Here is a 26,562-nt window from a genome sequence, read left to right as displayed (position 1 = left end):
CACTATCTTGACCTTTGTCTTTACACTAAAAGCCAACATGTTGGATTTTTACTCTTCCTTCATGAATCAACTTGGTCCCGTTCCCATCCCTCTTCTCTAGTCCGTCTGCCAAATATTTCTTTTTGCTTGATCCACAGTAACATCAAGAGTGTTACTCTCATTATCAATCTCTGTTGATGAATCACCCACCTCCAACTCTCTCCGGATGCCTCGCACACGGGGAAAAAGAGAAATCATATTTTCAGCGGTGTATGAGCTATATATGATGTGTGAGCTTTCCTATATTTTTAGACGAGGAGTGAGGAAAATCACATTGTGGTCGGGTTAGAAAAATCTGATTTCCTCTGTTCCTGCGCGAAGCTGAGCTCAGACTCTTGGCTGCTGATCGCTCTCCGTCTTACTGATAAGATGGTGTCTTTATGTCACTACTTTAGAGGGAAGTTTAGCTTTTGACTGGACTGACATAAGTAATCAGCTTCTTGAGCCTCTGAACAAAATGCACTGCAGTAGAAAACGCCTGCTGTTATCTTTTTCCCCTGACAAGACCAAGAAACCGGGTGTTAAGCCACACTTCTTAAAAGGTTGACAGTGCTAAACACTGCACTGTGTTACATCTACATCTTATTCAGCCAGAAACCTTGAGGAGAGTCACTGGATTCCCTCTCTGGGAAAGACATACCGGGACCAGATTGGATATAAAATGTGTAACAATCTGCTCTGAGATGTTGAGACGCGCAGAGAGAAATCTGATCAATTTAAGGTCCTGCGTTCAATTTCAGAGCGTCACTAAAACAGAAAAAGGAAAAAACTAACAGTCTTTATCCTGGGGAGCAGACGTTTCTCTGTAAATGTTCATGTTGATCCTTTCAGCAGCTGAGATTGCAGAGAAACTGACCCACTTACTGACATTGCCATTCATCGAGTCACACTTTGGCAAGGCTGAACATAAAAATAAATATCTACGTACATGTTTACCGTTAGTGTTGTATAGATAGTGCTAAATAATTTACACTGGACATATTTTACATTCTGTTACCCAAAGCTACTTTGGAGACTGAATAGGGAGATTAAATTAGCTCCTGCCATTTCTGCCTCTCCCTCATAAATGCTTTTTATCAGGAATTAATGCCGATTAATCCAAATTAAGGCTCTCATTATCACATCTGAGACACAAGCCCTGTTCCACCCTCACCCACCTCCAGCGGCTCTTTCTGTTCCCACCACCTCCGTGTTCCTTTTCTCTCACACTGCTCTTCCACCTTCTGTCCATCTTTCTCACTTCAACTAATGTGCAGTCCTCACTAAGTGGTCCTGCGTGACTTCACACCCCTGGCAGCAGAAATCTGGTACAATGGCATGTTTGAGTGTGCAGCATGCCGGTGGATTTTGTGTGTGCATGCATGCATCTGTGTACTTTGCTCAAATTCGTCTCAAAATGCAACTCTACCCAAACCTGAACCGCCCAAAAGAGCGTAGGATTATATCATCCAGATCCGCGTGTGCGCGTCTGTTTCAGGGAGAAGGCAAATGTAACGAAAACACATACACACACTGCCCAGACAGCCAAGCTAGGAGCAGAGTGAAGAATGGTACCTGTCAGGAGGGGAGGAGACGAGAGAGGAGCGATAATGAGAGGCTTAGAGAAGAGGGGGAGGGGAGAAACGATAGAAAGATTAGAGATACATGAAGGAAGTCTAATCGAAATGAGGGAAGGTGGGAGGCGGTGATGAAGGAGGAGATGAGACCAAATGAAACTGGAGAGAGAGAGTGGGGAGAGACTGCAGACGGGGTGATGAAGAGTGAGGCAGGAAGACTAAGAGGGAGAAATAAAAGGGATGGACAGATTAACCGAGGGGAGGAGAGACAGAAGCAAACAGAGAAGAGCAGTAGACATCTGCAGCCCCACAGGCAATACAAGGAGGTGGTCCACCTCGAAGTATGAGAGACCGAGTGTGTTTTGAGATGGGGAGGTGAGTGGATACGTGCTTGTAATTGCAAGAGGAAAGTGACAGGGTAAGGGAAGAAGACAGAGCACACTCACAAATACATATACAAGCTGTCCTCTTTATACCGACAAGCTCACGCTGAGACAGATGTAGCTGAGAGAGAGAGGAGGAGACTGGAAGTTGATAGCAAAACAAGTTAAAAGCAGGGAAATCGAGGAAGGGAGGCCCTGGTGAGTTTGACAACTCATGCTCCAGCAGTATGCAAGTCATTGCCAATTAATCCAGCAGCTTTTGTTGCAATGCATGTTGCGCTGACATTTGCATAGATAAAAATTAACTTTAGAAATGCTCATTGCTTTATGTGCATTTTCAGTTCATATCACTAACACAAACACTGGAGCCATCTGTTCATGTGTGGGGTTTTCTCACTAGAGTCTTCCAACCAGTAACGAGTAGATTTAGAACTAGACAAGACCCCTTCTTATCTTCCAGACAAGGTTTGTCGGCTCAGATGTTTATACTGTACATATACTGTGCACTGTGTGACCAGTAGGCTGACAGGAGGGCAAAGGAGACTGACATCAACCAAAACACGCAGCGTACACGATGTGTTACACAAGGTGGAAAAGGGAAACAAATCTTGTGTCTCTATTCTATAGCTGCTCACCAGTTTCAAGGTCAAATCATCAACGGTTCTTTCAGCTTAGCATTCCCAGCACTACATTTTACCACATGCATGCTTTTAAAATTAAGATTAATTCTAATTAAACTGTATGTGATACATACATGAAAACAGAGCACAATCCTAATCCTAGTGCAGGTGTCATATTTAGTAGAGTCATTGTAGCTTGGGTCATTAAATAGTCATAGTTCATAATTCAACTGCCCTGCATGCAAATGAACGGCTGATCATTAAGAGATTCAATCTGATCTTTCTGAACTCCATGGTCACTAATGCGAAGGAAAACTAATGAGGTGGTTTTATACCCGTTTATAATTGTAAATCAAGTCTGTGGATTAAGGCAGATTTACAGAACTGGCACAGGGTACTCAGCAAGCAATGTAATGATTATACTCAGCTGCACATCTGGAATTAATATTAAGCTATGAAACTGTCAGGCTTATGAGCATTTTATGAAAATCTCCCAGATTCCCGTGTCGAGTTTGATGTTGTCTGGGACTGAGTGAGAGGCCCATGAGCTTAAGGCCGGGCTTTTCCTTTCATTTCTAATGATGCGGTTTTGTAAGTTGAGACACATCCTGTACAAATATCTTGATTTCTTAATTCAGAACATGACACCCACTGCAAGAAAACATGAATTAATAGACTCTGAAGTAAACAATCCCTTTAATGCAAATCACTTTTATGTAAATGCTTTGAAGATTAGACATTTAACTTTGTTTTTTAATCTGAAATAATTAGAGCTGTGTCCTTGATTAAAATGAGGAAAGTATCCCCATTTCTCCTTCACTGACGGCACTAGACTTCAAAGATATGGGCTTCGCCGTGGTGCGTGTGGGCATATACTTTAGGTGCACTGCTTACTGCCAGTGCAGTATGTGGTGTGTGTGTACTTCATGTCTATATCTGACAAGCGCACTCCTTCTCCCTTATCGACAAACCAACAGTGTGAGAGACACAGCCATTGTCGAGCTAACAGGATACAACGGAAAGCATAGCAGGGCCCGTAGGCACATTAAGCCAACATTGGCTTGTGCAGTGAAGCCCACAGAGTCTTAATTGAATTGATAGAGAGGCATGGGCAGAGGGGTAGGGGACGTCGGGGGGGGAGAGAATTGATGAGGAAAACAGAAAGGGGGAGAGAAAATTAGGGAGAAGGGACCAGAGAGGGAAAATTGAGAGACCTAAAGAAAGGGAGAAGGAGGTGGTAAAATAATGGGGAATCCATGGGAGCATGTCTAAGGTAAGAAAAAGCAAAATAAAGAGATGGCTGAGAATAAATGCAGAAAGCAGCATGTGGAATGGAGAACAGAAGGAAAGAGGGTGGCTCGATAATGAAAGAAAATGCAAAAGAAAGAACAAAATAATTACAGGGAGAGAAAAAGAAATGGGAAAAACATAGTAATTAATGAAAGATAATAAACAAGAAGCAGGCAGGAGGTCAGCCTAGGCACAGAATGACAGTGTTCCAGCACAGCTCCCTGTCCATGACTACAATTAGTGATGGCTGAAGTTACGTTAAAACCACCTGGTAAATGAGAGGATAAACGAGCCTAATGTAGACTAGCCGGGAAAAGATAAACAAGTCTAGCAAGGGAAATGACAAAGCTATAAAAAGTTAGGCACACAAAATTACTCTCAGAGGAAAAGGAAGCTGTACTGAAAGTGAATTCAGACTGCACAGAACAGTGAATGCACCTAACTTAATCTGGGATTGTTTTGCTCAGCCAAGCCAGGAAAGAGAGGCGGCTTGGCAGAATGAGTCAGTGTGAGCCAGGCCGATGAAAGAATATCGAAAACTCATTTCTAATTGTGCTTTCAGCAGGAAATACACATGACCCAAGTCAGACATAATATTACAAAGTAAAACATCATTAACGTTGCAAATGTGCCCGACCTTGTGCATTCTACTCATTTCCCCAAACCCATTTATACTGCTCCGTTTAAGATAATAATATAAACCACTACAGCTGATGCTCCTAAATCAAGGACTTTCGAATATAGTCTTATCTGCCAAGTTAAATTAGGACTTTCTGGCATCAGTTACTGCAGCTGGGTGTTGAGGCCACTATCATCACTGACTCCAAATGCATCTTTGTTGTGCTGTGGTGCTGGTAAACTAAATTACAGCTGAAACGACACAGTTTGATCATGAAAATAAAGAGCAAGCTGGGACGCTTGGTGTCCATGTTTTACCTTAATAAGGTCTCCAAGTAGTTTGTTGGCTTCTGCGTAGGCCTTCTTCACCTCCTTGAACTTGTTGCCCAGTCCCATACTGTGAGCCTGCAATAGACCAATGAACCGAGTAAGCTTTTCTTTTCATTACAACCAATTTAAGAGAAAAATCAAGGAATGCTGGACAAGCCGGTCCTGCAGCTGAACACTTGGGAAGAATTCTACAGCGACGCTCCTGTGGTTTAAATCACTTTGAAATTATCTGTTACATTTTTCAGTGTGACTGTAACAGTACAAACGCTGCAGAGTCTTGTTTGTATTCACAAACACTGGAATAAGCAGCTTTTACTCAAGTTTCTGAGCCAGCGCTGATGACTGTCTCGTTTTAGTCATATTTGTTGCATCTCCTGGAGCTTTGAACTTTAAGCACAACCGTGTTAACAACAGTGACTGAAACAGATGATATCTTATGTTATATTGAGCTAATAGACACAGAGAACCTATTTCTCCATTTTAAGTTAACCAGACAAACCCAGTTACAAAACACTGGGACGCTGTGTAAAATGTAAATGACAACAGAATGCAAGGGCTGAAAATCGATACTGGATACGAGTGATCTTTGGGACCTCAGGTGTCAGCGCATTAAGTAACAGGCACAGCGTGAACGCAGTTCATCGTACCAGTCGCAAATTTTGGAATCGGATTCGTACAATGCAGTAATCTAATGTTTTTAGCCTCGAAATAATTCACTGACAGGCAAAAACAAAACAGCAGCATTTAACTGTACCTGGAAGTGAAGGTTGGTGTACTGTCCTCCGGGTATCTCATTCTCATACACGTCAGCATTGCCAGATTTCATGGTGGCAGTGCAATCAAATGGAGCATACAAGCCTCTGGCTACTTCCCAGTATTCACTGTAGTCAAACACCTTCTCCAGAGCGATGCCTGCAAAACAGGACAGTGAACTGACATCAAATCAGTGCTCAGTGCACACAGTTATGCGACTTGGCGTACGGTGAACTGAAAATTACTTTACACTTAAATGTCACGTGGGGCAAAAACAAAAGCAAAGATATGTTGATGTTTGAGGTCTTTTAATATAGAAAACTAAAGCATATGATCAGGGAAGAAACCCTGAGCAGAAATTTTAGTTTGTGATCTTAGGGGTTACTTACACTCGCCTGCCACTTAACAGGTAAACCTGTTAAACTATGTTAATGCAAATATCTAATCAGCTGATCACAGGGCAGCACTTAAATGCACGCAGACCAACGTGTCAAAGTTCAAACAGAGCATCAGAATGGCAACAAGGTGAGTTCAGCGACTTTGAATGTGGCATGGTTGTTGGTGTCAGACTGATGCGAGCATTTCAGAAACTGAGAAAATTCCAGTAGAATTCCAAACCATCGCCTTTTTCTAGGGTTTACACAGAATTGTCTGGAAAAAAGCAAATATCCAGCGAGCAGCAGTTCTCTGGGTGAAAATGTTTTGTTAATGGCAGAGGTCAGAGGAGAAGGGCCAGACTGCTTTGAGCTGATAGGAAGGAAACAGAGTCAAATAACCACTTGTTATAACCGAGGTATGCAGAAGGGCATCTCCGAGTGCACAACATGTTGAACCTCGAAGCAGATGGGCTACGGCAACAGAAACTTGTATCAGCTCAGTATAGGAAACAGAGGCTACAATTCTCCACAGAGTCACCAAACTTGGGCAACAAAAGATATAAAAAGCAATAGATGATCTTTTTAAATGTTTATTCTTTTATAGCCACAGTGTGACAATCTCCTGATGGCTCCTTTTAGCAGGATACGGTGGATTGTCACAATACTCTCAAATAGCCTCCAGAGTCCTAGATCTCAGAGCACCTTTAAGATGTGCTGGAACGGGAGATTCCCATCATGAATATATATCGCTGACAAATCTGTGTGATCATGTCCAACTCAGTACTAACACAGCGTATGAAGCGGCTAGTGAGATTAAATGCATTCAGCATTAAACAACAATACTGTTGTCTTCATGTAAAGTACCAATCGCCAGATTTAGCTTAAAATATGGCTTCTTTCAATTGGTGAAAAGAGGGAGACGTGATACTGTCTATAAATACAGATGAACTGTTAGTGAAGCCATGGGAGCCTGCCATTTATCTGAATTAGTCATATTGACAACATGTGCACTGTGCCAGCTAGTCAATTGTGGGCTTATGATGCTGATGCTAATGCAAAAAAAATAAGCATGTTAAACTGAGCAGTGTGCTAAACGTTTGTTAACACACACCAATCAGGTATGTTTGAACACATCTCCAATGACACTACAGTGTGCCGATTCCTACTCTCAGCTCTGTCTGCATCACATACAGCAGAGTACCATCAAATGGACAACATCTTGTGAAGGAGTTGTGCCTGCTTGGTAGGTTTCTATAGTCTTAAAAACATGTTAGTGGAAAGTTAATCCCATAATTTTCCCTTCTCTATCAATAACCCAGTATCAGCCTGTAGTTTTTATAATGTACTTTCCACAAACTAGTCTGCATCAGAAGCAGCAGCTCATGCTCATCTCTTCTGGAAGGATAATATCTAGTTTACCTATTGTGTAAATTGTACTCTGAGCCTGTAAGCATGCTGGAAAAGTCACTCTGTATTTTAATCTAGTCTTTGCTACATCAAAGCTGCTTGTTAAATCCCTCTGATATTTTGAGATCTTTAAAAAAAAAAACTAAAACAGCATTTGTTGCTGCCACTTAAGGTGTGTTAAAGCAGATTACCTTGCAACTGCTTTAATACCATGACAGAAATGGCAGTACACTGAGCTTTTGGCTAATGATGACAAAAATCAGCCATATTAACGAGCCAAACTTATTACTTCAATAACTGAGAGACAAGCTTGTACTTTTTAGATTGAAAGAGAGTACATACTCCAAAGTGTTTGCGTGCCTCAACTGTGATCTTGGCGGGTAAATGGAGCTACTGTGAAATTAATGTGATATTAATGTGCATGTTGTTGCTCCTCAAATTCAACCGTCTGCCAAGTCAGGCAGTAATTGGGTCCATTTTCTTCTCTGTTTGTGAACACTTATTTTTAATCTTTCATTTGTGCTTCCATTGTGAAATTATAGTTTGGATTAATACAGTGCGGGGACATGTTCGGCAGCTGAGTCGGATTCAAAGGTCACCGTGGGCGAATCTTCAGCTCCTCCCTAACACCGGCTGCAGCTGAGCCGCTACGCTCAACTTTATGCATGTGGGGGCTTTTAGCTGATGGACAAAGAGACATTTGCAACTTTAAACCATCTAATTTTAAGGCCACCTATTTAAAACCGTGCATACAACAAAGAGGAATGCCCTGTAACCATGGTAATTCAATCACTTCCTGTCAGTGAGAGATCTGGGTGTGAGAAGAGAGAGCTTTTTGGAACCAGAGGTCATGGGTAAGGGCTATGACCCCAAACCATAACCTCCTTTATCATAACTTCTGACATTAAATATAACCACAACGCACATAATTAACATCACGTTTTATTAAATAAGACTCAGTGAGCAAACTAGAGATCTTAAACTCATCAGGCTAATGTCTACTTAGAGCAGGAGGGTTACTTCTTTTTCCTCCATGAAGGTAACATCAGGCGGGCAAACTCAGCTAACACTGATTTAACTGGTTTAGTATTTTGCCAACAGTACAACTGTAATCTCAGCTAACCTAAAGTCTGGTAGGCCTCTCTACACCAAGCAAGTTAATGCATGTGTTAGCCTATCTGCTCTTTTTCCAAGTCATAATTGCAATTATGCTAAATGGCACATTTCTCACTTCTGTCACACTGCAGGGGATTAACAGACTGTGACCGCCAAAGAATGATGTGTGACTACTAAGGCTTTGACCTAATCAACTCAAATAGTTATTCAAAATGATTTTTTAAACTGGTTTTAATTAGTTGCTAAACACGGTGTGACACTTGATATTGTTTAAAAAATAAACATAAATTACATGTGACTGAGTTATAAGCTGAAATAAGGAGATAATGAAAGGTTAAAACATCATCTTACAAGCCAACATTTCACAAAACGGGTCTGAGGGAAACCTCAAGTGTCAGCAAGTAGACAGATTTACACATGTCGAATCTGAGTCTCAGTGGAATTTGGGGGGATGAAGATAATCTGCAATAAGAGTTGAACAATGACACCGTTTTTTGCGAGACATTTAAAGAACTAAGAACATCTTAGTGGCGTCATATTCAACAAGAATGAACAATTCAATATAAGAGAATTTTGTGTCATTTCTAGTTATTGAAAACATCTTCAACGACTCTGAAGATGTTTTGAAGATGTTCTACACATCTTTGTCTCACTCTCATACTCACCCCTCTCTCTCACCCTGCTGCCACAAACCTGCATTTACTTTACTGAAGAAAATGCTAATTTTCCTATAAAGTGGATAATTTGGCATCTATAACCATTTACTTGCCTAAAAGAGATGAAAACGGGACCATTTTAGAAGTATTCACATGACATACTTTGTTAGACAGCTTCAGGATAACGAGACCACCCATGGCCCAGTCCTTGATGATTTTAATAAATGGTGTGATGAGTCCCATCTTTAATTATACATATCCAAAACAAAACATATGAATTTACTCATGCACAAGAGGTCATGTCCATTAAGTGAAAGACTGTGGAAGGTGTTCAGTCTTTTAAAGATCTTGGAATAATTATTGATTCAGATCAACTGAAGCTGTGTGCAAAAAAAGGACAATGGTCTGCCATATCTGAGGAAACTCATTTCCACATTGACAAAACTGTGATGACTTGATTTGATTGCTCTTCTGTTGACCCTCTCTCATGGTTTGGATATTTATTTGTAAGGAACAGAAGCTCACAAATTATTAAATGGTCTAAGAGGCCGACTGGCGAGCCACAGCTGAACACAGTATCCCAGTACACCAGACCGTTACAGACCTGAACATATAATCCATTATAATACTTTCCACTATGTTAAAAAGATTTCACAATCAGTTTATTGTATCATATCATCTTATGCAGATGTGATTGTTTAGAAACGCATGACACATTATTCAGTCAGTAAGTAACACAATGACTGAATGACTTGTTTAATTTAGTTAATTTAGTTTAATTTTTGTATAATGTGGCACCCAAATCTTTTGTGTATTTTGGAATAAGTTACATAGTTACACCACAAATTCTGAAGCCTGGTGTAGTTCAAGTAAAACAATTCAGAGTCTAAATCAACAGCAGCAGCTGCTTCCTGCTGTGTGCCAACATCATCTGGCTGTGTCCTGCAGAACCTGCTCAGTCGACTCCAGCCAGACTGTCTAAAAGACCCCTACAAATTGAAATCTGCAGATGTGCTTCATTCCCAGTAAAAGTCCCAATGATGGCTGCCCAACCTGGAGAGAGGTGCTCTAACTCAAGCCAGCCTGCGACTTCAAAAGCAGGCAAACAACCAGCTTCAGCTGCCGTATGATCAAATTAATGCCCCTGGTACTCTAAAGACAATTAAGGAAAAAATAGTCTGAAAAAGTCTAAATGATTTTGAATTAGTCTGAAATAATAAACATTCAATCTTAGAAGTTTGATTAACTTTGCAATTAGTTTTATTCATTAGTAAACTGAGAATCAGACAAATCTTCCCTTTTTCACAGCCTAAATGTTTTAAGTTCAAACGTTCATCTGCTCACCCCCTTGTTCCTTTTGTACACAGATCCTTGTAAATAAATCCGACACACACGCAACCGCATGACGATAAATCCATAATTAGAACACACAAAGAATGATAGCACAAGCTTTTTCCATAATTGAATAATGGGGATTCGTTTGCTTCACTCGTTCCCCCTGTTTAGGCACCCATGGGAACACACATGTCCATAGATCACTCATACAGATGGCTGCTTGGTAGTGACGAAGCGCCATCAATATTCAGCTCATTAGCAGCACAAAATCACTAACAGAGGATACAAACAGACAGACGCATACTTCTGCTTTCATTAATCTATACACACATTTTGTAGACTGACACACATATATACAGTTGTAACACACACACACACACACACACACCCACACCAGAGGCTGATGAGACGAAGAACGTCAGTGACGATGCAAAGACGGAGACATGACACAATAACGTTGTGGGAGAAAAAAACCAATACCAGGACAGATGTAACAGGTTGGATACATTTAATGCCTCTGCTCACCCGTTTGTCTGGGTTCAGCTGTGAGTGTGTAGGGTTTGACTGTCTACACAGTTGATGCATAACCTCTGAGCAGAGCGTCTGCCATTTGTTACTAAATATTTTATCAATTAAATCCAAGCATGATGCACAAGAGAAGGCAGTAAATGCAGTGTCAAATAAACATGAGGACCATTTTAATATGTGTCATCATTCAGCTGCATAACTATGTGTGAATATGTATGACTTTTAAAACGCATGGGTATGTACGCACGTCGTGGCTTACTGCATAAACAAAGAGACGGCATGAAGACAAACAAATTAACCACAGAGCCAATGCTTTGCCATTTCTCTGGGAGAAAGAGATACCAGGGGAGATTTTGAGGGAGACTAAGGGAAAGGACAAGCAGAGGGGGAGTTGGAGGGATGCAGGCATGGAAAGTGCTGTTAATTGGTTTGTCGCCGATTGAGAAAGAAGGAAGAGGAGGATGACGAGGGAAGACAATGTGAAAGAAGGGGGAGTAATAGGAAAAGGCATAAGAGCAGAGAGAGGGTGGGTGATCGAATAGGCAGCGCACACTACACTGCACTGATTATTGCTTTGAAAGAGAGATGGAAGAAAGCTGGGAGGGAGTAAAGAGAAGCAGTAAACAGACTAGGGTCAGTAAGGTATGGAAGTATCAGGCAGTGCTTTTCTTGATTACAAATGTAGTAAGATGGACAAACAGAGGGAAAAGGAGAGAGGCACAAAAATCACGCGGTGATGAAAAGAAGACACGAGCCCAAGATGACAGGTATAAAAGAAGCTGGATGTGAGAGGGAGCCGTATGCATAATGCATTTACCAGGGTCACCCCAGGATACAGGATAGAGCACGAGTGTGCACAAATGTGTGCGAGACAGTCTGCAAATTGAAATTCCATGAATAACCTGAGAGACTTGAAAAACTCTGGCTCTTGAGTAATAACCTTGTCTTTCTGTTCCCATTATTTTGGTACTGTATGCTCACAAATTGATATTGTGTCATTAAACCAGACTGCGCCAAAATGACGAGATAATTTCTTCCACTGAAACATTTATGTCGTGCTCTACAATGTTTCCTACTTCACCCGAGTCCAAGAACCTGTTGCATCCAGCTGTGGGTTAAACGAGCACTGAGTGAGCAGCAACGATGCAAACAGATTTTCCTTCATGGCTCAAGCCACACATTATGCTGCGAACACAGCACGTCTAAATGGCTCTGTTACTACGTTGCTTTATGAACAAAAATCACTTCCTCTTCTATGAAAGGGTTTTAAATGTGAGTGATCATTACATTTTGCTGCAGAAACAATAAGCCAAGCAAAGCAGCTCATTCACTTTGAAGGACTCCTTCAGGTACCACCAACACCCAAGGTTTACCATTATTTTCTGAAACCACTGTAGCTGCACTGTAATTACGCTTAAGACTTTTTTAGTCACTCAAAAGTGGAAATTACTTGTGCTTTAGCCCAGCCTAATGTGCCCAGTACTACACAACTACTGTGATGTGATATCACCACGATATAAAAATTTTTTTCTGATGTTTCTCTAATGGTTAATCCACCAGTATGTGCAAGTTCTTTAACTGAAATTATTATAATTATTGTTTTCCATCAGTTTTCAAAATGTGCTACAAATTAAAAAAAAAAGAAAAAATAGAAAAAGCACATTACTATTTCTGATTAAGATGCCAAATGACAGTCATTTACTTGCATTTCTCAATAGAAAAATGTGTTTTAGTAAGTGTTATGCTTGATTAAGGTCCAGCGACTCGAGTTTGGGTGTAAAAATGTGAACCAAGCCTGTTATTTGACTAATAAATAATATGTTTTTAAGTTTTACACTATTTTTGTATATTTGTGTTTTCATGGTTTTATGATACGGTCTAATCATTTTTCTAAACTAACAGTTTAAGGAGGAAGTTTTCTCATGTACGGGTTAATTATTTTAAATGTTAAGCACTGCTGTTTACTCCAAAGAAAAGGAAACCATGTAAAACAAACAAAGGCTTGCTAGATTCTGCATCAGTTTAACAAACAGTGATTTTATTCGCGACAGGAACTGCAGAACCCTCTTCAGACCATGTCTGAGAATACACCAATAAATATGCAAAGCAGGGATGCAGATGTGTGTATCACTACAGACTAGAGTAGTCTGTGCTTGAGGATAACTGCACTGGGGCTCAGCATTTTTCCTCGACTACATAAGAGTCTACACCAAGCGATCAATGATAAAACTAAGGACAACCACCGCACGGCAAAAAACAGGCGATAGAAAATATTGTGTCACAGGATATCAGGGCGACATGCCGGTCCATTTAAAACATAATCAGCAATAATTTACCCTACAGTGCCAAACTTCTTATGTTAAGAACATACTGCGCTGCAGGAGCTGACGGTGCATTAAACGTGCAGTGTGAATATCATGTAAACAAAATTAGCTGGGCATTTTAAGGTTCTGAGTAATGGAAATGAGCTATCACATCTGGTTAGCAGAGCTGAGTCAGTATTCCCAATAGCATTACTCTACATAACTGAGCAGCAAACTCCACATCACTTTTAATTCCTTTAACCAGATTAGTTTCCCTTCAATTTTTAAACAGAAGTTTCACGACTGAGCGCGTTAACGCATCTTCCTTTCTGCTGCCCTCGCTGTGGGAGGTCACCGAGCCCAGTCGCTGATCAGAGGTGTGGGAGAATATAACATAATGCACAATACAAAGGCCAACAGCAAGATATCTGACAGAGGCTGGTACGATGCTGTTTGGGAAAGCAAATCAGTCACTAAGTGTTACATTAAGGCATTTTTAGAGAACCTTAAACCCTTAAAATGCTCCAAGGATGCTCCTGATGTGCTTGTGCTGCACATCAGGTTTCAATTTTTAGCAAACTTATGAAATACGACCACCTTAATAATGGCTACTGCTGATATTGTTTATATAACCATGCAGGGCTGTGGACATCAAAAAAATCTGCCTGTACTTATCTTTAGCTCACAAGTGAACCATTTATCTTATAGATAAGAGGAGGAGTTGTTTTATTGACCATAGTGGTTTCCTTGTTTTTGCCAGTCTCCTTTTCTTTACATCGCCCTCTCACAATCGACTGTGTACATTATCACTGGGCAGAACACATGGGTCTGCCTGACTTTGACTCATGCATTGATTTGTTGATCAATGCCTTTCCTCCTCTGAAGCAGGACACTCAAATGTATTTGAGCTTGATCTCATTAACAATTCCAAGCTGCAATACAAGCTGAAGGTGTATTTTTAAACATTTAGTTACTCATCGCAATACTTACAATTACTTTGGCCAAAAGTAATTGTAATTCTTTATATGACTTTATTTTTTAAACAACTGACCTGTGGGTGCTGAGAGGCTAATGAGTGTGTGACATACCAGTGTCAAGCTTGGTCCCCTTGGTGCAGGCAACCATGGCTCCCATGCTGGGCTGGGAGGTCATCCCAGCCATGGAGTCAACCTAGAGAGAAACAATCAATATGAATACTGTTTGCCCGAAAACCTAATTCATGACCTTTGTAGATTGGGAAGGACTACATGTACAGGCATGGTAAATGGTAAATGGTAAATGGACTGATTCTTATATAGCGCTTTTCTACTCTCCCGGAGTACTCAAAGCGCTCTATACAACACGCCACATTCACCCAGTCACACCCACTCAATCAAGCACTACCTCTATACTGAGTGCTTTCTAACTACACTCACACACATTCATACTCCGATGGATGCATCGGAGAGCAACTTGGGGTTAGTATCTTGCCCAAGGACACTTGGCATGCAGACTGGAGGAGCCTGGGATCGAACCTCCAACCTTCCGATCAGTAGGTGACCTGCTCTACCTCCTGAGCTACAGCCACCCCAGGCAAAGTCTTCAGCTAATTACACTGATCAGGCAGCATTATGGCCACCTGACCAATATTGTATTGACCCCAGTTTTGCTGCCAAAACAGCCCTGAGCTGTTGAGGCACAGACTCCACTGGACCTCTGAAGGTATACTGTGGTATCTGACACTAAGATGTTAGCAACAGATCCTTTAGGTCATGTAAGCAGTGAGGTGAAGCCTCTGTGGATTGGACTTGTTTGTCCAGCACCTCCTATGCTCGACTGGACTCAGATCTTGAGAATTTGGAGGCCAAGTCAACGCCTCAAACTCTTTGTTGTACTCCTCAAACTGTTGCCGAACCATTTTTTGCTTTGCAGCAGTGCACATTATCCTCCTGAAGGAGGCCACAGCCATCAGGGTGTACATCACATTGCCAGCTTGCCTTCTTCCCATAGTCTATCCTGGTGTCAGGTGTTCCCCAGGTAAGTGACACAAGCACCGGGTCCATCCATGTGATGCATAAGAAAACGCGAGTCATTAAACCAAACTGTTTCATTGCTCCATGGTACAGTTCTGATGCTCCTGTGCTCATTGTTGGCGAACAAACTGTGATGCTCTGTGTATTCGGACACATTTCTATTAGAACCAACATGAACTTTTTCAGCACTTTGAGCTTATCTGTTAGATCGGACCACATGGGCCAATCCCCACGTGCATCACCAAGCCTTGACCGCCCATCACCACAGTTGCTTCCTTTCTGATAGATACTAACAACTGCAGACCATGAACATCCCACAAGAGCGGCAGTTTTGGAGATGCTCTGACCCAGTCAACACCCAGTCTAGCCATCACACTTCAGTCCTTGTCAAACTCAATCAAATCCTTATGCTTGTCCATTTTTCCTGCTTCTAACATCAACTTTGAGGACAAAATGTTCACTTGTTCTCTAATATATTCCATCCACCTACAGGGGCCATAATGAAGAGATAATCAGATTTATTCACTTCACCTATCAGTGGTCAAAACAACATGCCTGATGAAAGCACAAAGAAAAAGTAATTTTAGCACACTTTATTGCAATTGACAGATAAACCAATGAATACAAATGCTGAGTGGGTGTTTAACCGATCCATGGTGGACAATCAGTTTTTGCATACGGTGTTACAAGGGACTGAACAGCACAAACAGCAAATAGTAGCCAATTGTTATAATGAATCTGCCCATGCTGGCAGCATGCGTCAGTGATCGCAGTAAGGGAAATGATCCTGGCTTCAGCAACAGTTCCATCTTAATTTCAGTGACATTTCACAAAGCAAACTGCAGGAACTGGTAGAAAATTAATGTTTGTTCATGTTGTGAGGATAACTGGCGTGTAGACTGAAATAATTATTTTCTCATTATTTGTAGAATAGTAGTTAGCACTCGCCATACGGCAAGCATCCTATAATGACCCCGATATCAATTTTAAATCAAAGTTATGGAGAAGTCCAACTTTATTAAGTCTCATAGAAGAAACATGATAAATACTCACCGCCACATCAACTACATCAGCACCAGCTTCAGCGCAGGCCAGCATGGCAGCAACACCAGCTCCAGCTGTGTCGTGCGTGTGCACATGGATGGGTACGTCTGGGAAGCGGTCCCTCAGAGCGCTGATCAGAAGTTTACTGGCTTCTGGCTTCAGCAGGCCGGCCATATCCTGGTGGGAGATGGAGGGGAGGAAAGGTTACAGGTCTGAGGAATACATGCAACCAACTCATTAGCACAACAAAATGAAGACTCACATTTTCTACATTCATTATGAAGTGTAAATTATAACTGATATTAATACAAATTGCAGGCAGAGCTTAGATGTTTAGTTGTGCTCCCTTTGATGATCATTGCACTCCAAGAAATTATTATACATGCCTGTTTCCTCCTTTAAAAGTTAACCTCATTAGCTCTGCCAGCCTTTTATGAGATTGTCACAGCTGCGTGTGATGGTGCACACTGCGGCAGAGTGCGAGTTTATCATTTCACGTCTCAAAATATTCGGTCATGCCTGAATAAAGAAATTAATTCATTGTGAACATTATCAGTCTATTCATTTAGATAAGAAGCTCAAATATACAAGTTAATTTAATTGAAGCAAGCTGAAAACCTTCAGCTGTGTTCAACAGTTCACTTGTGAGAGACGGCTGCAACTCAAAGTGTCACTTTAATGTGTGAGGTTTGTATGCTGTGGACACTGGTTATTGATGGCTGGGATATTAAACATTACATTAATTTTCATACTAATGGCACCAAATGTAACAGTATCAGAAAAAGATAAGTACTGTAGATGCAGCGCAGAATATTACAGTTTGCTCACATGATCAAATATTGGTCACTTTTCAAGTTCTCGAATTAGTCAAGCCAAAGGAGCTTTACCATGAACACAAAAGATATTTGCATTCAAGTGCTACTGGCACTGTACACAACCCATGTTATACAGCTAGACAAGGTTTAGTTTGTAGTTTAAGCTCCAATCATGATGTATATAACTTACATATACAACTGCTGGTGTAAGAAGAGTGCGTGTGCATCTGAAGATGAAAGCCTTCATAAAAGCTCTCCACCTGATACTATTTATGTTATTTATGTCTGGAAGCAAACTGGCAAGGATTTCCACACAGGAGCAAAGCAAGTGCCAAAAACTTTAGATTTTCAGAGGGAAGGAAAAGATGGCCTGTGCGGCTGCCAAAGCTGAGTAGCAGTAAACCGCTCCCAGATCCTTTTTTTATTTACTTACCTTGATAGATAGGATGTGGGTTCCAGCTTTGACAAGCTCATCTGCCAGTTTGACATAGTATTCCAGAGTGTACTTCTGCCTCATTGGGTCAGACACGTCACCTGTGTAGGAGATGGCAGCTTCAACTACGCCACCTGCTGCTCCAGCAGCCTCCATACCCAGCACCATGTTAGGCAGGTAGTTCAGAGAATCGAACACACGGAAGATGTCCATGCCGTTCTCCTTGGCCACCTCGCAGAACCTTAGGGTGGGAGCGGGAGAGGCGATCATGTTAGTCAACCCACACACACGGTAGTGTTTTTAAATGTTAATTGAAATCAGGTCATGGATGCTGTCAGGACTTCCTGTACACTGTGAGATTATCACACAGTCTCACTCACACATACATAACGAGTTTGTCTTCATGCACAGTGTACTCCAGATAATGGTGCACATCCGGGTAGGGATAAGCTGTTTATATCCGTCTCCATATCGGCACTCATAAATATTGCTGTACCTGAGTAAATACAATATTCCCACTATTTTCATGAAAAGTACGCTTACACAGCCCGCAGGAGCTCACAATGACTGGAGAGAAATGTATACCCGCCTCATTATCCGAGCTGCTAGTGGTAAATCCCTCCTATTATTGCCTTGGCCTCGGTATCTTAATCAGGTTTTTCATAAATGGGGTGAGTACATACTGTAGCTGTGCTACTGTGAATGCAGTATTTACACAGACTGAGAGCTTTTATTTTGGCAAATAAACAGATACGCATTGTGTGTTCATTTGTGCCACAAGAGGATTAGCTGTCAAACGTCTGTGTCCAGTCTTTATTTAGAAATACAGTACAATGTATACAAGCGCTGTCTAGTCTATGCTATCTGGCACCAAATGGAAAAACACTGCATTGCCCTAGATATCCAACTCAGCGCTGAAGTGATCATCATTCATGCAATGCACGAGGATAAGTTTTGTTGTTAAGAAGTTCATAAAGTCCTAATCTAGTTAGCAATCATATGACCTCTTCATTTCTTTAGGCCGCAAACATTTCACATCCCTCTCCCTCCAAAGTGTACTGTGACCCTGTAAAATAATTTAAATCAATTAAATAGAACGGAATTACTCTTTGATTTGATTTAGTTAATGAAGACGCTTAGGTCACTTGGCTGTTAGCCGCTGCACTGAAAACATTGCGGGTGAGGGAGTGAGCGTGTAAGCGGGATGGAAAGGGAGACGGGCAAACAGATCAAAGTCATTAATCACAATGATGTGCAAATTTTCGATGGCACTCTCCCTATGGGACGCTGACTGAAGAGGGAGACGAGGACCAGGAGGAACAGAAAGAAAGGGGGAGTTAAAAGGAGGGTAAGAAGTGTATTATGCAGGGAGACGAATGGAAGCATAAAAATGGGAGTTATGAGTGGGTATAAATGATTGGTGTATGGATAGGAGGGGTAGAGTAGACACGTAAGGATAGGGTAGTTGTGTGATCCAGTCTCTAATATTTGTGTATGCACTGCAGGTGTGCAAGCTTGTATATATATTACTCATGCACATCAACGAGGTAAGCTTGTCAATCCATCTGGAAAAGAACTGCAGGCGTGTCGATGCATGTGTGGAGGTAGTGAAATATTCATGGCCCTAAGTGCATTACTAATATACAGCTGTATCAATGATGTGTACCTCGGTAAGCATGCCGAGAGACAACAGGAACACATCAACCAACTGACCTGATTAAATGTGAGTAAGTTGTGTGGTTTGTGGGTAGCCACCGTACGGTGCATCTAATTAGATATATCGAGGGGGGAAGCAACTGTGCTGGGACGCTGGGTTGGACATGTGCAGCTTTTATTTTGTAGGCGCACTACTGATGGGTAGATGCTTTAACATAATTATTACAAACACAAGGAGCTATAAAACATCCCTAATGTCATTAACTTGAGCTTCAAGAAGCTAACTGCTGAAAAGGTTGGAAAACAGCATGAAATATGAAAATCGTCTCATAAAGCTGTCAAAAAGAGTGTCATTGTATGCTGATTAATTTTTATCGATATGGGAAATCTAAATTATATATGACACTTCGGCAACAGTTCTTAAAAATTTAAAAAGCCAATGTGGTGTAAGAGTGCTGTGCAAATTTTATATGAGAATTGGGGAGAATATTCACTTTTCAGAGGTGGAAAGATTCATTAAAGTTTCCTTCACTTTCAAAAGGCTGTGCAAGTGTACAAAACAAAATCAACAAAGATGATTCTGTAACAAAATGATGTAACCAAAACTCAAAAAAGGTTTATAGAAAACACATTTTGTTATTTTGAAATCATTTCTTTTTTATGTATAAAATAATTCTAAACTACATCATGAGTAGAAAAGAATGAAAAATGTGTGAATATGATTAAAATGTCTTCCTCCAAAGAAGCAGACACCTTTCTAAAATGTTCTTTAATAATAGTTCTCCAGCCTTTTTTGAAGGTCTTTGAAAGTTTGTCGTTGGACATTGTTTTGCTTTTTCACTTATTTTCAGTTCAGTCTTTGGACCGTACCATTTCACAGGAACTTTAGGGAGGAACCGGTGTTGTGTCTACACATAAGAGAAAACTTGACAAAGAACTTGCATTATGGCACACCTTGCCTTAAAAATTTTGATGAAACTGGATAAGCAGACAACAAGAATAAGTCGCCTAAAAGATCGTCTACAGCAACTGAACATGTGAGAGTCATGTCCTGAAGAACTGGAGGAAAGAATCCAGCAAAGACCTGACAGGACCCGAGACACGCAGTTTGTCAAATGACTTTTTGATGAAGCCTCAACAGAAATGGTCTTAAAGGAAGGGCAGCTGTCAATAAACCATTCTTAAGGAAGAGAAACTGTGAGAAAAGGCTGACGTATGCCAAATTATATAAGAACTGGACTGAACAATCAGTGAGAACAGGTCTGATGGAGGGTTTAATCCAAATTTGAAGTCTGGAGTAGAAATGCTTTCTGCTGTACTTTTTGCTTAGAAATAAACACATCTGCGTGTTATTATTCAAGAACAACAATACATTTCATTTTCAATAATTTTACAAAAAAAAAAAAAAAGTGCATGCATGAACCTGACAGTTAGCGACGTTGTTCCCATAGAAACCACATCAGAGAAAATTTCTGAAATAATGTCACAATGACAGACAAAGCAGAAGGAGCAGCAGCTGGCTTTAAGAAAATCTGATTAAATTCATGTTTTTCAACAAATCAATAAAAACTGTTTTCAATACATCTAAAACAAACAAAAAAAGCCAGATGGGGAAAATCATAAACCCGCTCCAGTGTTACAAAGTGTCAGCTGAGCTGTCCAAAGCTGGATGACAGGATACTGGCTTTACTCTGAATACTGAAAACTACACCAGTGGTTTGTAGCAGCCACTAGATCTCTCTGACAATGCAACTTAAGCTGGACATGTTTGCATGTCAGGGCATTCATCACTGGATTACTGGACATATTTGGACTCAGAATACACATATTCACAGTAAAACTGAATGATTTGACTCTTGAACTGAATCGAGATGAAAAGCAGGATGACAAAATGTGCACGTGTCACTCACTTAAAGACCGCGTTGTCGGGGTAGTTGGTGTAGCCCACGGCGTTGGCTCCTCTCAGCAGCATCTGAAACGGGACATTTGGGATCAAAGCTCTCAGCTCCTGCAGCCTCTTCCAGGGACACTCCGATAGGAATCGCATGGCCACGTCAAAGGTAGCACCTACAGACACACGCAGGTTACACTTTACGTCAGCTCTCATCTCCACTCTCATCTTTCACGCCGACTTTGATCTCAAAATCAAAAAAAAAAAAAAAAAAAAATTTCAAACTTCTCCCATTACCCACAAACACATGCAGATATAAAACACAGTAATGGCTGCTCAAATGAAAAATCTGATGATAGCTTCACATATTGTTCATCCAAACGTATTCATTCTTTTTTTTTTTTGAAGTCACTTTAAAATCTAAGAAATGTTGCAGTGGTAGACGCAAAGAGGAGAGATAGCAATCCTCTCATTTCCCTTTCTGGGGGAGTAGATTAGCGATTCTCATACCCGTTTATCATATCAGCCAGAAATATTGAAGCCTCCAGTGATATTCTGCTGATCCAACACTGTCATCATTAAATTTCATTTTCTGAGCACTCATATGTTTAGACACGGAGAGAATACTAAGTACAAGTGCTTGTTCCTTACTCAGATGTAAGGATTGCCAAGGAAAAACCCTCCTCTTCATCATTTTTAAAAAGATTTTGGGGGTGGGGGGGTTTTAACCAATGTCAGCATCTCTTCAACCAATAGCTTGGAGCGGAAATGACTTCAAGCAATCCTGTCTGATGTTAAACATATTAGTATGAATGTTTCATTGCACGTGAGATAGCAAAACATGATGGTGGGTGAGCAATTCATCTGGGACGGCAGAATGTACTCTGATAATTTGATAACGCAAATGAAGACTGACAGCTGGTCCCACATGCAGGACGTTAGGCAGGAAAATGTTGCAGCCTGCCTTTTTTTGGGGGGGGGGGGGGGGTTTGGAAAGAGAGGCAGTTTTCACTCAGAGTTGAATGTTGAAAGATAGAAAAAAAGCCCTCTATCAAAATTCTTGTAGTACTACAGTACCTTGAATTAAAGCTGAAAGTCTGCACTTCAATCACTTCTTCATTGTCTGATTTAAAATCCACTGTGGTGGCATACAGAGGAAAAAAAAATACCATTGTCCAAATACCAATAGATCCAACTATACATAAGGATGATTAATATCTATGTGAATTACTGAGTTACATAAACCAATGTCAGCATTTATCGTTTTTGCCTGCGTGCCCAATACGGCCTTGATGTAACATTCATTCAGTTTTTATGTCCCCTGAGATTCCACTTTGTTACTGTAGTTTGGTTGAGCCACCTTTGTGCAGTCAAGTCTCTCCTGCTCGTACCGACAAACTGCTTGCATCCCCTAAAACCTGCGAGACGCCTGATTACACAACTGCTTGTGTAATGAACAAGATCCAAATAGGAGCATGATGGCATAGAGCAATTAATCTACTTTTTTTTGTCCCCATCTGATAGATTTCCCAAGTGTAAAATAGATGAGAAAACCATATAGACGCATTATGTGACCCAGTTCATTTTACTGTATCTTTGCTGGTGTAGGGAGGAACGCTATATCAGGAAAGGACTTAATCCTCAAAGGGCTTTCACAGGCTTAATCTCTTCAATGATTCATTCTGCCTCTAAGCAGCTGAAACATGTGAAAGCAATATTCCCCATCTAAGACCACTGTGTTAAAAAAACAAAAAACAAAAAAACATTCCTACATAGGGACATTAAGTAAGGGTAAGAGAATTCAATATTCACACGATCATCTCTCTTTAGCATAGATGAGTAATATTTTCCACCTCTGATCTCTCGGTAACAAAAGTGCACTGTACAGGGACGCCTTCTTAAGGGAGGCATGGTCGTCATTTCTCCAGTGGTTATTAAGTGATTTACGAGGAACTGTTTAGAGGTACTTTTACAAGCGGCCGCTGTGGGACAGTGGGTGCTAGAGCCAACCTTTTAACTGCACGTAGTCCAATTTGTTTTCCACCCTAAATCAATATGAGGTGAGGAAACAAGGCTGGCAACTAGTCAGAGTGGGAACTTTGGATTTTAAAAGTGTGACTTGCTTCTATAAAGTCTTATGTGACCTCAGAGATCTTTTCAGTCAGGACCACTTTAGCCAAAACAGGACTGTTATTGCCATCTGTAGTCATTTGTATTTTGTTGTACTGCTGTGTCCTGGGAAGTCTCCGCCCTTTAATGAACGGGTGGGTAGAGTATACTGTTACTGCTGCTTTCCTCTCGCACATATATAGGATGGCATCGCCACCCCAAAAATCAGAAAAAGGCTTCAATGGCAACAGATGAGACGGACTACGAAAAAGGAGCGCTGTGGTCGAAGGTGGCTGCAAAGGCGTCGCTTAATTCTCAGTAAAATATCACAGGAATCTTGGGTTTGTTTTGAGGTTTCACATTTTTAGAGGCATTCAAACTAAAAGCTGTGGGCAAAAAATAAATAAATAAAAAATAAAGATCCTTATGTTGGGTTTGAAACCAACACTGACCACTCTCGAGCAAAAGCACCAAACTGAACATCTTGGTGTGTCAAAATATTTGGTGGCGGATTTTCATTGCGCTCTAAACGCTGTGTCGTTACTGCAAAACTGGCTTAATCAACATTAAATTATTAATATGGAGAAGATGACACTCTGAAGTTACAGGAAGCTTTCAGGGGAGCGTCTCTTTTTAGAATGAAATCTGCCTTTAAGTGTTTAAATAATCATGAGAAAGTACCATGCAGTTTTCTCTGACTCATAATCACCACGCTGGAAGCACTAAGGCCTCAAGAGGATCCACTAGCAGATTACCTTTCTCTTCCAATTCACATGATTGCCAAAAGTTTTCTTAACAGAGAGAAATCAATCGTACGCTCCTCAGCTCATAATATCAGCCTATTGACAGAATATCAGTAGTTGTGTAAACTTTCCCAGCCCACATTCAACCTCCGACTTCAGTGATCTACTATTACAGTTGTAAAAATGAGAGACGGGTAAGCATATATTCAATTTCTCCAACTTCTTTAAGATGACAAAAAACTGTTTAAACTTTACGAGCTTTGAATGACGAGATGTCAGAAGCCGACTCAGAGTCAAAGTCAGACGTATTCGCTGTTCTCTTAGGAAAAAAATGGATTCAGTTCACACAGCAGATTAATCTACAGTTTTAACTACGTCTATTTACTCTGGAACCGAGTCCGATACGAGTCTTCTTCACTTTTCCCCCCCCTCTCCACTCAGTGTGTTTATACACCATATTTAATCACTAGTTATTATTAATCTCTGACTTTGTGTGTATTGCGTGTCCTGTCTTCTTCCCCTCACCCCCAACCTGTTGTGGCAGATGGTTACCGCTCCCCGAGCGTGGTTCTGTTTGAGGTTTCTTCCTGTTAAAAGGGAGTTTTTCCTTCCCACTGTCGCCAAAGCACTTGCTCAAAGGGGGTCATCTGATTGTTGGGGTTTTCTCCGTTTCACTCTGTATTATTGCAGGAGCTTTACCTTATAATAGAGCCAACTGTTTTGATTTGGTGCTGTGTGCATTTTTAACAGATTTATTCTAAATTTACTAGAATGCATTAATTTATGGAAGACATAATTACACACTCTACCTTTAAGAATGACAACATTCCAAATAAACCAATGTGTAAAATGGAAACGATCTTACTATATTGTTTGAATTGCCACTGCTGTAGCCAGGCCTTTTTTTTAAAATGTACATCAGCAGACTATTCAACCTATACAAAGACTTTCCACTCCTCAGCTCGCTTTAAAACAGTCCAGTGGGTCAATGTTTTAGACTTTTAAAGCCCACAATAACTGCCTGCTCAGAAAAGGATGTTCTCTTCGTGTCACTGATGTTTGACCATAAAAATGGCCTCAAAGCATGCTGTGTCTTTTCTCCTTTCGACTGTTTGACATCGTCCTCATTTCTGGAACACGAAACGTTCTGTGCAGACATGTCCAAGCCATTTCTAAAAAAAGGATTTACCAGAGCTTCTGAAAGGCTAGACAACTGCCCCACGAGGCTGTGCACAACCACAGTGAGAAACCGACTGCATTATAGTGTTGGGATCATCAGAAGCAAAGCCATGTTTGTAAATGATGCTCAGAAGCATTTTTGTACGGCCTCTGCTGGAAACGTGGAAGTACTTTGAGTTGCCAAATACAGAAAAATGACATTAAAAAGAAAAAAAGAAAAAAAGGGTTTGTTATGTGCCTTAACCAAAGCACTTCCCTTTGCAGCGCAGCTTCACCGTGTAATGAGACACATGCAGACAGGAGGCTTCTCTGGCACCTATTCAACAATTTGCTTCACAGTGAAAAACCGAGTTTGCTACAAGCTTCCAAAGTCTGTTTAAAGATTTGCTTTAACGCGACCGCTCAAACACAGCCAAACTGAATTTATATCCTCTTTCTTCGGTCAGTCTCATAATAACACCACAATATTCTGGGTGATGGAAGCCAGGAAGCATTTAAGCCCTTTTTATTGAAATATCTACTCAATAATTGACTTTTGCTATAGCCTTTTTATCTGTCCAAACATGAAGTAAGTAGACAGTTGCTTAATGTGAGATCTGCTCAAAGTGCTCTCCCACAGTAATGAAATATATTGCTTTTCCCTTAACTGGTGCACCATGATCAGTTTCCAAGAGGAATTTAATCTCAGAAAGGGTTTATAACTCCAAAGAGTTTTCACCAGAGACTCTTTCATGTCTTTTTTTTTTCACCTCATTCTGTTCAACCAGCATTTAGCCAACCGGCCACTAAAACAGGACCTTTAATAGAGAAAGGCATTTGTTGTTTACTTCTTTGTTCTTCTGATCTGCTCAATCACAGTCGTTTTCTATATAATTTAGCATTAAATTGAATGTTTCAACCTCAAGAGCTTCTCTGGGCATATCCTTCCTGTGAATGTGCGTGCCCTAAGTGTTCTAACGGGGCGCGGGGGGGTGGGGATAAATGTACTCTTTGAAACCAGTTCATAACAATTGCACTTCACACAGGACCATTATCAACAAGTGCTGATAATTGGTCATGTAGCCAGCTGTTCAAACATGCTGCTCGCATTTTCGCTTCAATTTCAGAGTAATTGCATATTATACAGGGACACTAGTGGACTGCGCGTGCTTTAAGAAGTTTCAATAACGTGTGATTTTCTCTATTCATTGAAGAGCAGGCAAAAGGTACAATCACTGTCTATTGAGGGAACTTGCTGGGGACTCAGTTTTGGAAGAACAGGTGGAAGAATGAGATCTGTTTTCAGTGACACAAGTTTCACAGGTCAAACAAGAAAAAGTAAGAGGTGCAATGAATGATGATCAACAGCAGGAGTGCGGGGAGAATAGAA

General features: G+C 40.8%; 1 protein-coding gene across 4 annotated transcripts in view; it reads right to left on the bottom strand.

Annotated features, from left to right (window-relative positions):
- pcxb (pyruvate carboxylase b) overlaps positions 1–26,562 on the bottom strand; it is a 282,300-nt gene that overhangs the window by 23,725 nt on the left and 232,013 nt on the right. For all 4 annotated transcript variants that reach the window (XM_005468082.4, XM_003452415.5, XM_005468083.3 and 1 more), the window contains exons 16-21: positions 21,182–21,338; positions 17,616–17,856; positions 16,377–16,544; positions 14,400–14,481; positions 5,591–5,748; positions 4,825–4,911 (exon numbers count right to left, since the gene is read on the bottom strand). In XM_005468082.4, the coding sequence (XP_005468139.1) occupies positions 4,825–4,911; positions 5,591–5,748; positions 14,400–14,481; positions 16,377–16,544; positions 17,616–17,856; positions 21,182–21,338 (893 nt within the window). The remainder of the gene's footprint in view (positions 1–4,824; positions 4,912–5,590; positions 5,749–14,399; positions 14,482–16,376; positions 16,545–17,615; positions 17,857–21,181; positions 21,339–26,562) is intronic.

Source organism: Oreochromis niloticus, linkage group LG3 (assembly GCF_001858045.2).
Source record: "Oreochromis niloticus isolate F11D_XX linkage group LG3, O_niloticus_UMD_NMBU, whole genome shotgun sequence".
NCBI lineage: Eukaryota > Metazoa > Chordata > Actinopteri > Cichliformes > Cichlidae > Oreochromis > Oreochromis niloticus.
Note: the sequence above shows the minus strand (reverse complement) of the source record. Positions and strands in the feature narration are given on the sequence as shown.